The sequence below is a fragment of the Diplodia seriata genome (genome assembly GCF_021436955.1).
Source record: "Diplodia seriata strain FDS-637 chromosome Unknown scaffold_7, whole genome shotgun sequence".
Taxonomy (NCBI): domain Eukaryota; kingdom Fungi; phylum Ascomycota; class Dothideomycetes; order Botryosphaeriales; family Botryosphaeriaceae; genus Diplodia; species Diplodia seriata.
The window spans coordinates 2,582,475-2,593,827 of NW_027117314.1; the positions used below are offsets into that span (position 1 = coordinate 2,582,475).

At 58.6% G+C, this 11,353-nt stretch overlaps 3 protein-coding genes across 3 annotated transcripts; 2 read left to right on the plus strand and 1 right to left on the minus strand.

Moving 5' to 3' along the window:
* Positions 1 to 4,870: 4,870 nt before the first annotated feature.
* Positions 4,871 to 6,040, plus strand: SLS55_007507 (uncharacterized protein; the record flags this gene model as incomplete). Its single annotated transcript, XM_066778923.1, has 1 exon — positions 4,871 to 6,040. The coding sequence occupies one exon, from the start codon at positions 4,871 to 4,873 to the stop codon at positions 6,038 to 6,040; it is 1,170 nt and encodes a 389-aa protein (XP_066631360.1).
* An 891-nt stretch (positions 6,041 to 6,931) lies between these two features.
* SLS55_007508 (uncharacterized protein) lies at positions 6,932 to 7,558 on the plus strand (the record flags this gene model as incomplete). Its single annotated transcript, XM_066778924.1, has 2 exons — positions 6,932 to 6,937; positions 6,992 to 7,558. The coding sequence occupies 2 exons, from the start codon at positions 6,932 to 6,934 to the stop codon at positions 7,556 to 7,558; spliced, it is 573 nt and encodes a 190-aa protein (XP_066631361.1).
* A 1,051-nt stretch (positions 7,559 to 8,609) lies between these two features.
* Positions 8,610 to 10,909, minus strand: SLS55_007509 (uncharacterized protein; the record flags this gene model as incomplete). Its single annotated transcript, XM_066778925.1, has 2 exons — positions 8,610 to 10,848; positions 10,905 to 10,909. The coding sequence occupies 2 exons, from the start codon at positions 10,907 to 10,909 to the stop codon at positions 8,610 to 8,612; spliced, it is 2,244 nt and encodes a 747-aa protein (XP_066631362.1).
* Positions 10,910 to 11,353: the final 444 nt, after the last annotated feature.

An 11,353-nucleotide genomic window follows, 5' to 3' on the forward strand; every position in this document is an offset into this window, starting at 1 on the left:
GGCTGAGCCGAGGTTGGATGCAGATACCAAAGAGAAACCGTATGCCTGCCACTGCGGACGCTCGTTCACTCGACGCGATCTGCTCACTCGCCATGCCCGCATCTACCACAGCGCCTCGTCTCCGACGGATGCACGTCTCAGACCGCGGTGCTCCGCGTCCGACACTACTTCACATCCGACCACCACGTCCGGAGCCCACAGCTCCGCGCCTGCAACAACAACAGCAGACTTCCCAGTAGGCAGTTCTGAAGACTTGTCTGCCTTTGGCCCATGGGGCGTGGCAACACCGCACTTCCGCCCTGCGTTGGACCAAGCCGCTTTGACCCCGCAAGCGCCCCTTCCTGCCGCCCAACTCCACGGATATGATGGCACCATGCTTGATTTTTCCATGTTCATGAACACCGTGGGGCTTGACTTTGATCTGGGTATCATCTCCGAGCCCCTCTGGAACGGTGGCGAGTCAGCGGCAGTGGGAGGGCCTATCGATCCTGGCGATCTTTCAGCGGCGGACAAGGAGCGTGAAAAGCCACGTCGAATCCCCGACGCTTCTATAGGCGATGGTGATCAACTCCATTCACGGCGCATGCTGCAGTTGACTGACTCTCGCGCGCAGATGACTTCCACGAACTGAAGCCGCTGCTGCATCCGTGGCAAGTGACCGAGGAGCACAGGCGGCAGTTTCAGCATTCCCTGGCTCCGTTTAGCGACGTGCTAGGAAATTTCACGCTACCGTCCAGGCTCTCGCTAGCCCGGTGCATCGCTGGCTATGTAGACGGCTTCAGCAATCACCACTCATTCATCCACGTGCCCACCTTCAACGTCGCCGCCCATTCCAGGGCTCCCGACATGGTCCTTGCGGTCCTCGCCATTGGCGCACAATATAGATACGAAAAGCGCAACTCCTTGATGCTCTACAACGCTGCCCGGTCCATCGTGCTTGAGCGCATTCGCAGAAGGGACCCATACCCGGATGGGCCCAGCGGCCAGAATGGAGCCAATCATCGGCAGGCCACTCATCAAACACAGTCTGGGCGCATGGATATCGTCCGGACACTTCTTCTTCTGGCAACCTTCTCCACATGGCAAAGGGATCAGGCGCTCGTCCGTGAGTCCTTTGAGTATCAGGGGCTTGTTGCGAGATACATCAGAGAAGACGGGCTGTCTGAGTCGACACAAGACGACGGAGATGACTGGCTCGAATGGTCAAGGGTCGAAGTTGACCGACGCACGAAGCTCTGTGCATTCGGCCTCCTTAACCTTCAGACCTTAGCATACAACCTTCCCCCTGCGATCCTAAGCAATGAGATTGACCTGCGGCTGCCAACTTCGTGCGAAGAGTGGTCGGCCCGTGAGCCCTCGGAGTGGCTCAAGGCAAGGGAGAAGGCGCCGAGGATCATCTCGTTCAAAGGGGCGCTGGCGGCGTTGCTGAGGAACACGAAGCAACCTGCGGCAGAGCCAGCACTTGTGACGTCTCCGATGGGAAACTTCATACTAGTGCAAGCGTTGCTACAACGTATGTACATTACTCACCAACTCTCCGTGGAGCCAGATGAGAAGCCTTTCCGTGACCAGGACGTGAGTGACTTTGAGGAAGCGCTCGATCGCTGGAGACACGGCTGGCGGAAAGCACCGGAGTCCGTCTTGGACCTGAAGAACTCCAAAGGATCAATGTCGTTCGCCTCTACCGCTCTCCTAGGCCTCGCCCACGTGAGACTCCACTTCGAGTTGGGCAGCCGACGACGATTGCAGAGCGGAGATCCGGATATCGTGGCCACGGCTGCCTTCGAGGCGCCGCCGCCGCAGCGGTCACCGCGCTTGCTGCAAGCCCTGCTGCACTCGGCTCACGCTATCAACATACCCGTCCAGCTGGGAGTCGACTATCTGACCAAATGCCAGGCCTTCTTCTGGGGCGTCCAGCACTCTCTCTGCAGTTTCGAGTGTGCCGTCTTTCTAAGCAAGTGGCTCTGCAGGTTATCTAGCACTTTCTCTACGCAACCCCTTACAGGTGCGGATGTTTCTTTCCACAACACCCTTCCACTGCATCCTCCTTCCGCACTCACCCTCTTTGCTGACATTGGGCATGAATAATAGAACTCGAACACCAGATTATCCGCTGGCTCCACAGCATCGTGCAAGAGGCCAAGACTTCGCTCGACCAGGCTGACGAGATAATCTACACCGGCGACGAACTGACGCCAGACGATCACTACTCAACAGAAATCAGCATCGATCTGTATCGTCTGAGCATCGCCGTCGTCAGGGTGTTCGCGCACATGTTCAAGCGCTGCAACACCACGTGGCCGGTGGTCGAGGTCATCGGGCAGAGCTTGGAGCGGTATGCAGATCTACTACAGGAAAAGGGGGCGCCACAGGTGTGAATGACTGAAGGTGATGGTGGAGGTAGGCACACAGGGAATAAATAGGTCACGGAGACCTCGGTGGGTGAGTTTATGGCAAAGTCAGGTCAAGCCAACAAGGAGGCCAGCAAACTTTTGTTGGCACCGGAAAAGCGATCTAGTGGCTGCCTAGTATTGCGGATCGATGCACGAAGGAAGCGACTCCAGACGATCGGGTCGTTCGAATTACGAAGAGCAGAGGCCCGCTCTGTTTTTGTGGGTGTTTTTTCCGTTCACTTGCCTTCGCCCAGAGGTCAGGGTGTTCGAAAAGTTGAAACCTATTGAGTGTGCATGCGGTCGCTTGGAAGAACTGGTGGTTTGCTCCCATTTCGGAACAGAGATAGAGGGTAAATCATCACACCAACTTTGGGATGTTTGCCCAACAAGGCAAGAATCCCCTGGCTTTGCCAGCACTGACTCCACTTTACACACCTCTCGAGTTGCCAAAGAGTTCGGACACGGTGGAACTCAAGTTACGCACTGCATTCATTGCGCCAGAAATCTTTATCCTAAGTCGTGTATGGACCAGCTGCGCGTGCGACCCCGACGTTCCGGAGTCTGTGTCGATTGGAGTAACCGGGATGATTTCGATCACCTTGGTTTTCTTTCCAAGGACTGATCCGCACTTCTTACACGTTTTCACCTCTCCTCCCCATTGCTCACCTGCGGAGCCTTGGCCACATTATCCAAAGACCAAGGAACGTCTCCTGGTATTCAGTCCTCCGTTATCCCGGTGACGGAACTTCCACGTTTCCCATCCAAATGCTCAAGTATATGGCGGAGGAAGGCGAGCGCCATGGTTTCCAGGCCCCGGAGTTGGAACGATGCTGTGCAACGGTATTGGCGGCAATGCGGACTGTCGACCGATCACAATTGCACTCAATCGGCGGGCGAAGAAATTGAATTCGGCTTGCCTCTGTGTTCGCCTCGCTCATTCAGCAAGGAGGATTGTATGCGCCGTTTGTCGTTCCTGGATCGCCGCAGTTGGTGCCTCCTTGGCAGGAGTGGCCTGAACGCCACTACCGCAGTTCATTCGAGCTCCTTCGCCCGATAGGTGGTCCTGCACAACAAGAGCAGCCACTCAGCGGTGCCTGGCAGCAAACGGTTCGCGGAACGGTGGGCGGGCCGTTGGCGGGAAACTGATCAGATGGAGTTCGCATGGATCGACAACGTGCAACGGGAGGGGCTGGCATGTGGAAAAAGAAACTAGAAAAAGAGAAGGAAGAGTCGTACAGACGCAATCAGCATAGGTGATTTGGTGTTTGCTGGGGATCGAAGTGAAAGCTCTTTCGCTGCCTCGGTGCGATCAACGCGGGAACACAGCTGCTTCCTGGACTTGGGATCAACATGCCCAGAATCTCTTGCTATGCTGATGATATGCAGAGGGCTAAGCATGTCTGGGACCGACGCAACCCGTTCATCCCGCGAACGATCAGCCTCTGGCGACCAATAATAGGAGGATTGTGGTGGGGGCCGAAGTTGAAGCTTTTGGCAGTCGTTGCTTTCGCCTCTCATATCGACGCAGAGCACGGGATGAAAAGTGATACGTGGAGCCGAACGAGCTGCCGAATGCGGTTATATCACTATTCGCTTAGGACCACAACGGTTCGTGAGCTGGTCGGGACGCCGGCCCCGGCGGAGTCGCTGGCGCTTGGCTGTGATGGGGCAGGATCTGCTCGATCTTGGAAGCAAGTCGATGTCGGCGGCGGAAGGATATGATTCGTGCAGGAAGACATTTCCGACAGGTGAGTTTAAAAGCTGACGTCCGGCGTGACAAGTTCTGGATTCGGCCCGACGGCGAATCCTTCGCCCTCCCCAAGGTACGCGTCGCCACTGATCGAGAGCAAAGAGTCGTTACATATGTTCGAGTGCGTTCAGGCATTGCCAGCTCATGCATGTCGGCGGGGGAGCGCAGTGCTGGAGACTGCCTTCTGCTTGTAGGTGATTGTCCAGCGGATCGACGTGGCGGAGCACGAGCGGCGCATCGGGTACATCCCCCAGATTGATGTGCCGGGGAACTCGACTTGGCTGGACTCTGGTCAAGGAACCCCGCAAATAGCCTTCGTCATCGGCCCGCGGAGACGGGTACGCCTCGACAGCTTGGCCACATCGGGGCTCGCACTGCTCCCCTTCGCGAATTTCTCCGCAGACTCGGATACTCAAACGATCCTGATCCTCTGCCTTGAGGATGTACATGGGCCCTGCAGATCGATAATGCACGCCTGAGTCTTCCAGAGATCCGGACAGTCATCCGCCAATCCAGCATTGCCAATAGGCAGTTAATCGCCGCCTTCCCTTGCGGCTCTCTGTGTGGCCAAAAACCCCAGACTGTCGATCACTGCCGCGAGGCCTCGGCATATATACACGCAGCCTCTGTTGTGCGCGTCGCCAGGGTCATGAACCTTCTGCACCCTCTTTCCCACTCTCTTTTTCCGACTCTTGCCTTTGCTCCGCACCGCTTCCCTCGGCTCGCCATGTCGACAGGCCCAGTTTCCAACATGGCGACCCGCACCCAAAGCAATACAGGCGATGCCGGCCAGACAACCTTCGCCCTATCACTGGTCATGATCGCCTTCCTGGCCATTGCTCTGTTCAACGCCGCGGAGCTCATCGTCATGGTTCTGATCACGTTCAAACGGTACAGCGGGCTCTACTTCTGGAGCGTTCTGGTAGCAGCCGGCGGGATCCCCATCTACTGCCTCGGCTTCACGCTCAAGTTCTTCGTGACAGACGTCCCGAACATGAACTACATCGGGCTGGCCTTTGTCATCGTGGGGTGGATCCCCATGGTCACAGGGCAGTCGCTGGCGCTGTACTCGCGGCTCAACCTGGTGGTGCACGACCACCGCAAGCTGCGCTGGGTGCTTTGGATGATCATCGTCAACGGCTGCGCCTTCCACGGGGCGACGACGGGGCTGGCCTTCTCGGCCGAGGGCTCGACACGGATGGCCAAGATCTACTCGGCGTACGAAAAGGCGGAGCTACTCGCGTTTGCGGTGCAGGAGTGCACCATCTCGGGGCTGTACATCTACGAGACATGGAAGATCCTACGGCCAACCTCAGCGGCGCAGGGCAAGCGCATCACGGCAGTGCGTCGCAACCTCATCTGCGTGAATGTCATTGTCATCCTGCTCGACGTGGCGCTCATCGGCATCGAGCTGGCCAACCAGTACAAGCTCCAGACGACATTCAAGGCCTTCGTGTACAGCGTCAAGCTGCGCCTCGAGTTCAGCGTGCTCAACACGCTGCTCCGCGCCATCCAGGGCCACGCCAGCAGCTCCTACGACAATGAAAACACGGGTTCCGCCAACCCCAACACCGGCTTCCGCTCCGGCGGCCCCGGCACCTCGCACGGCGGCGTCGACACGTTCCGCGGCACCACCAAGACGCGCGTCGGCCACTCGGAGCACGCGACCACCTACTCCAACGCCGGCAAGAGCGACGGGCATGCCGGGGCGTGGGAGATGAACGACATGCACAACATCATGAAGACGACCGAGGTCTACGTCGACTCTAGCGCCAGCGCGGCCGCCGACGACGACGACGAGGCGCAGAGCACCAAGGACGGCCGACGTGCCGAGTCGAAGGCGTCGTCGGAGATCCAGTTGACGGGCAGCGGCGCGTCGTACCTCGGCAGGGATTGAGCGACGCCGGATGGGACACAATACTCTTTTTTTGATAGCCTTTTTGACGTAATATCATGGATACCCAAGAGGGCCAATAGACTAGACATTGGCCGTACATAATCAAGAGCCTGGCAATGTGCCACTTCAACAACCCCAGCTTTATCTCCATTGTGTTATTTCCCACGCAGCGCAGGAACCGCAGTCTGGGCCGCTCTTGCCTTTTCTGGATCCCTCAACCAAGGTACCGCGTAGTGCAAGGAGAAAAGGGAAACCGACCTCATTCCTCCGAGCATGAAGAGGTATGGGGCCTCGGCGAAAGCTTGCAGATGGCGTCACGCACGATTTAACCTCAAGCGGCCGTTTCAAGTGGGCTAGATGGTGCGCCTCGGCCGCCACGGACCCCCAGCTTCGGCATAACGCAGGCTGGTGGGTTTTGAAACCGATATTTCCTTCAGTCCTCACCGGCCGCGTCAGGCAGCAGACGAGGGCTTTCGTTTCGAACGGGCGAGGCAGATTCGCGACCGAGGCAAAACAGCCCATGTGCGAGAATAGACTGCCAGTGCTATTACCGGAGCAGCGGAGCGACGCAACCGTTTCAAAACGGGCTGCCGGCTGCCTCCTTGATCAACGGCGTCGCCGTGCGCCCGGGGGATGAAACTGCTTCAGCCAAGCGCAAATTGACGCCCCCCTTCAGCCCTACGATCCCCACGAAATATGAACCGCTGTTGTGCCAACCGTCCTCTGCTTTCGAGAATGTGAGAACTGCGCTGGCCGCCCCACACGACACTTCATCTTCCCCACAGCGCGCATCCGTATAAGACGAATAATGCGCCCCCGTTGTCCCGTCATCGCCACGCCCTCCTTTCCCTCATGATGCCCTTCTGCTCCTTCCCCAGACGCCGGGGCGACATGCTGGTCGCCGTTGCCAGCGCCCCCCGGGCTTCGCCATTGCCCACCAGGCCGCACAAGACCTGGTCTTTCCTGGGACTCCCCGGCTGCGACACGCCGCCCCCGGAGGACCTGCTGAAGCAATTCTTCCACAACGAACCCCGCGCCGCCAACCCTTGCGGCGAAGCGGAAGAGGAATCCGACTCCTCCAGCCTGCACGACGACGGGTCCTCGTCCGGCAGCGAGGAAGACGACGAGAGGCCCCGCCGTATCTCGATCGAGGCCCAGCTGTTCCCCGCGCCTCTCCCGATCCCGACCCTCACCCTGAAGTCCAACCGCACGCCGCCGCCGTCGCAACCACCGCCCGCGGCCGCGGCCGCCACCACCACCTCTCTCGTTCACGAAAGCAACCGCCAGCTCCGACGCGGCAGCGGCGGCGGCAACAACGACCACCACCCCCATCACCCCCATTTCCTTCAGCCCACCATGCCCATCCCTGTCGATCAGCACGCGCTCGCCCATCGGCACTACCGTCGCCGGTCTCGCCGCCGCCAGCCCTCTCTCCTCGGCCAGCTGCAAGGAACCCAGCCCCAGCCCCAGCCGCGCCAGTGGCAGTGGCAGCAGCCTCCTCACGCCCGCTATTACTGATTGCGCATCGACACGCCAATGTCGTGCAGCGCATGCGCGTGGCGACGCTCCTGTTCGGCAACGAGAGAGATGGACACCACCCTGGTGCACGCTTCGGAGGGGGGGGGGGGGGGGGGGGGGGGGGGGGGAAGTGAAAAGTGCTTTTTCTTTATTCATGTATCTATATATTTTTACTTTTTTACTTTCGGGCCTACCTAGCGCAGGGGGGGTCCGTCACGAAAAGGGATGGATGGGTGTCGCTGTGCGACATTGTGGAGAAGCGAACGATCGAACGAGTAGTAGTCAACCGATGAGCGCAGCACTACCGGCGTTGTGGGCAACGTTTTCGGTTCGCCCAAAAAACAAAAAAGTGATCGAGGATGGAAGAGGAGGGCGTTATTTGGGCTGCATTTTCGGCGTTTCACCGAGAGTCCTTCATATCATCGGCTCGGATGGGGAAACAGAAGTGGCGTTTCGAATTTCTTTGATTATTTTTTTTACTTTGCGCTTTAGATGATGGTTCATGTAGACATGTATGATCAGCACCTCCAACGTGTGACTGGCCGCCGCGTCACCTTTCATTATAATATACAATATTGTCGAGCGCCACTACTGAGAACTGAATGACCTCGACCTCCAATCCTCACATGCTCATTAAAGTCGATGACAACAACACAGAAGCCTGCAGCATCAGCCCCACTCCCCAGGCAAACAGCATCATACAAGATCCCAGTATAATAACACCTGACGGAGGAGGCACAATGTGTGTAGGTAGATTCGGTAATTTCGTCCATAAAAACGGATTTACAGTATTTCCGTACAAATACATGTATTACATGGTGGTGGACAGTCGGTGTCCAATTTGCGAGAAGAACTCCAATCTTGCGGTCAAGGTTTTCTCGAGTGCGAGTCAAGTTTTAAATAAACCCGATCCGGTGGGGGGAAGTCGCTAAACAAAGCATCCGGCGTGGCCAACTTCCGTCTAGCGCCGGCATGAGCCAAAAGGAGAAGATCAAAGATCAAGGCGGGGAGGAATCGAGGGGAGAGATTGATGGCTCAAGGCGCGCGTCGATTAGAGCGCCCAGTCTTCCTTCAGCATGGCAATCCAAGTCTTGTAGTGAACCTGTTCGCCGTCGAGGAGAACAAAGTCCTTGGGCAGCTCGTGCGGGGCGGGTCCACTCGTGCGGAAGAAGTCGTGGATTGGGCTACAAACGCGCACTTTCAGGGTCGTATCTTCCAGAGACTTGTGGCAGGAATCGCAAAGGTCGACCTTGCAATACCTGCAGGTTTGGAAGTGGCCCCAGGAGAGCTCGTTGTCGCAGGTCTCACACGCGCCATACGTCTGCGCCTTGTTGGCAACGCTGCTGTCGCCGTCGACAGTGTCGAGACCGACAGCGTAGTGGTGCTGGAGGAATAGCGACATGGCTCTCGTCGCGCTCTCGTCGCCTTCCACGTGGCCGTCCCAGTTGTCCGCCGCGGTCATGAGCGTCTCCGCCAGGAGCAGGAACCCGCTCTCGGCATTGGAAGAGGCCCTGCTCTCCAGCTTTCCGATGGCGCACTTGGCGTTGAATCGGAAGTTCTCCAATGCCCTGTACGAGTCTTCATCATGCATCTGGTGCCAGGCCGTAAGCATTAGTGATGAGCAGTGGGCGTACCACCACATGGTCGTAACGGGGTCCGCGCCCCTTCCGGCTGCCTCCTCCAGTTTCTTTGCGTACTTGGAGGGGTCCTCGCCGGCAATGTGAGCTTCCAGAGCCTTGGTGAAGTAGATGTTGCAGAGTGATCTTGTCGCATTCGTCCGTGCCCGGTAAACGAACTTGTCACTGTCGCCGTTGGCCGTGTCCCCGAGGACCTTCCTCCAGAGCTTGATGGCCTGCTTGTCCTTGTGATCCTCCCAGTAGAAGTGAGCCAGCTGTTCCCGCAGAATGGGCATGAAAACACGGCCTTCAGTCAACTCGGCTTCGCTCAGGCAATGCTCCAACATGCGCGTCATGATGACCTTGCTCAGCTGGGCAGCAGAGTCGTCTCCGTTGGCGGTTGGCTTGGGGAGATACTTCTGGACGATTTTCCAGTCGGACCTTCCGTTGATGATGTAGGACTCAATGACTCTCTGGAGGATGTTTCCCTGCCTGTTGTGGGGAAACAGCCGAGGCATGGAAACCTTCTGGTCCGACCCGTTCGGAATGACAGAATCTTCCCTGGTGATGCCCGGCTCCGGGCCATCGGTGGTGTGCGACGATGCGTCATCTTCGTCGTCGGCGTCGTCGTCAGTCGCTGTGCCGGTGTGGGTTTCGGAATGGGTGTCTTCGTCCTTGGTCAGAACAACAGGAGGGTCGACCGGGACAACCTCGCGCGATTCGACGATGGATTCCTCGGCCTCGGTGGCGGTGATTCCAAAGGTCGAAAAGGCCGATTCCTCCTGCTCCTGGATGGTAACAGCGTCGTCGTGAGTCTCGTCGAGAGGAGCAGCGGGGGTTTCGGCCGGCAAAACCTCGTCCGCAACGCTTGTTGGGACTTCAGGCGTCTCTTCAGCGACTTCCTCCTCCGAGAAAACGACCGGCTCCTCTGCCGATTCAGAAGCGGCCAACACCGGGACAGCATCCTCAACCGGCTCGGCAGGGGGGTGCTCGGAGACTGGCGAGGCTGGGGACCTGCTCCGCGACTCCGACTTCTCTGGAATTGCCGGGATCTCAACAGACAGCGGATGCTCTTCGGCCTTTTCCTCGGCCGGAGTGAAGAAGGCCTCGGCAGGTGATTCAAGGTCTTCGGGCTCCTCGACGGCAGGCGCAGCAGCGGGCTCGGCAACGGCAACGGCAGGCTCAATGGTCGACGGAGCATGCTCTTCAGCAGCAGCGCCGATTTCCGGATGCTCCGCAGCCGTGGGAACGGCAGGTAGGTCTTGCAGCGAGGCAGCCGGGGCCTCGGCGGCGTTCTCGGTGGCCTCGACGGCAGGACCCGCGGCGACTAAATCCTCCTCTGCGGCGGCGGCTGCAGTAGCGGAAGCGGCGGGAGCATCAGCACGTGCCGGCTCCCTCGCAACGTCCTCGGTCTCAGTAGTAGTGGTGGGAACAGGCGTTTCAGCGTGCTGTTCCTCCTCTTTGGCCCCTTCCGGTTCGGTCGTGGAATCATCCGGCTTTTCGGCGGGTAAATGGTCCTCTGTGGCCTCTTGCTCGCTTGTCGCAATTGCAGCCTCCTCCGTCGATGCGCCCTGGTCGCCGTCCTTCGCGCCCGCCTCCGCTGCCTTGCCGTCGTCTTGCTGTTGTTGTTGCTGCTGCTCCTTCATGGGCTTCCCGCTCGACGTCACCCCAGCCCTGTCGACTTTCTCGGCCACCTGCTTCGCCGGCTTGACTGGAAGGTCTGCCTCCACCTCATCCTTCGGTCCGCAGCAGAAGAACCGCCGCATGCCTCGGCGCTTGGGCGGCATTTTGGTCCACAAGATTCAGGAAGTTGGGGTAGCAGTAGATATCTCGACAGGGGGACGAGGGACTGCGCCGTTTTTCAACTTCTTGGATTGCGGGCAGCGCTTTGGCCGCGCTCTGTCCGTTATAATGGCAATATAAACGCCCCACCACGCCTCCGATTCGTAAGCGCAGCCGCCGCCGCGGTGGCAGAGTCGCGAGAGTCCTTAAAAGCGGTGTGGTATGGGTGTAGATCCGGGTGTGCCTGAATCGGTCCCCGCATAAATCTCTTCCAACGTCTGCTTCCGCGCTCCAATGACGAGTGCGTGGGAGGGGTTGGTGGCTTCGGCCCGCGGTCCCAGCGGTTCTGGCTGCGACGTCGGCCCACGCAACCAGGGGGGACAATTGCCGCCAGTAG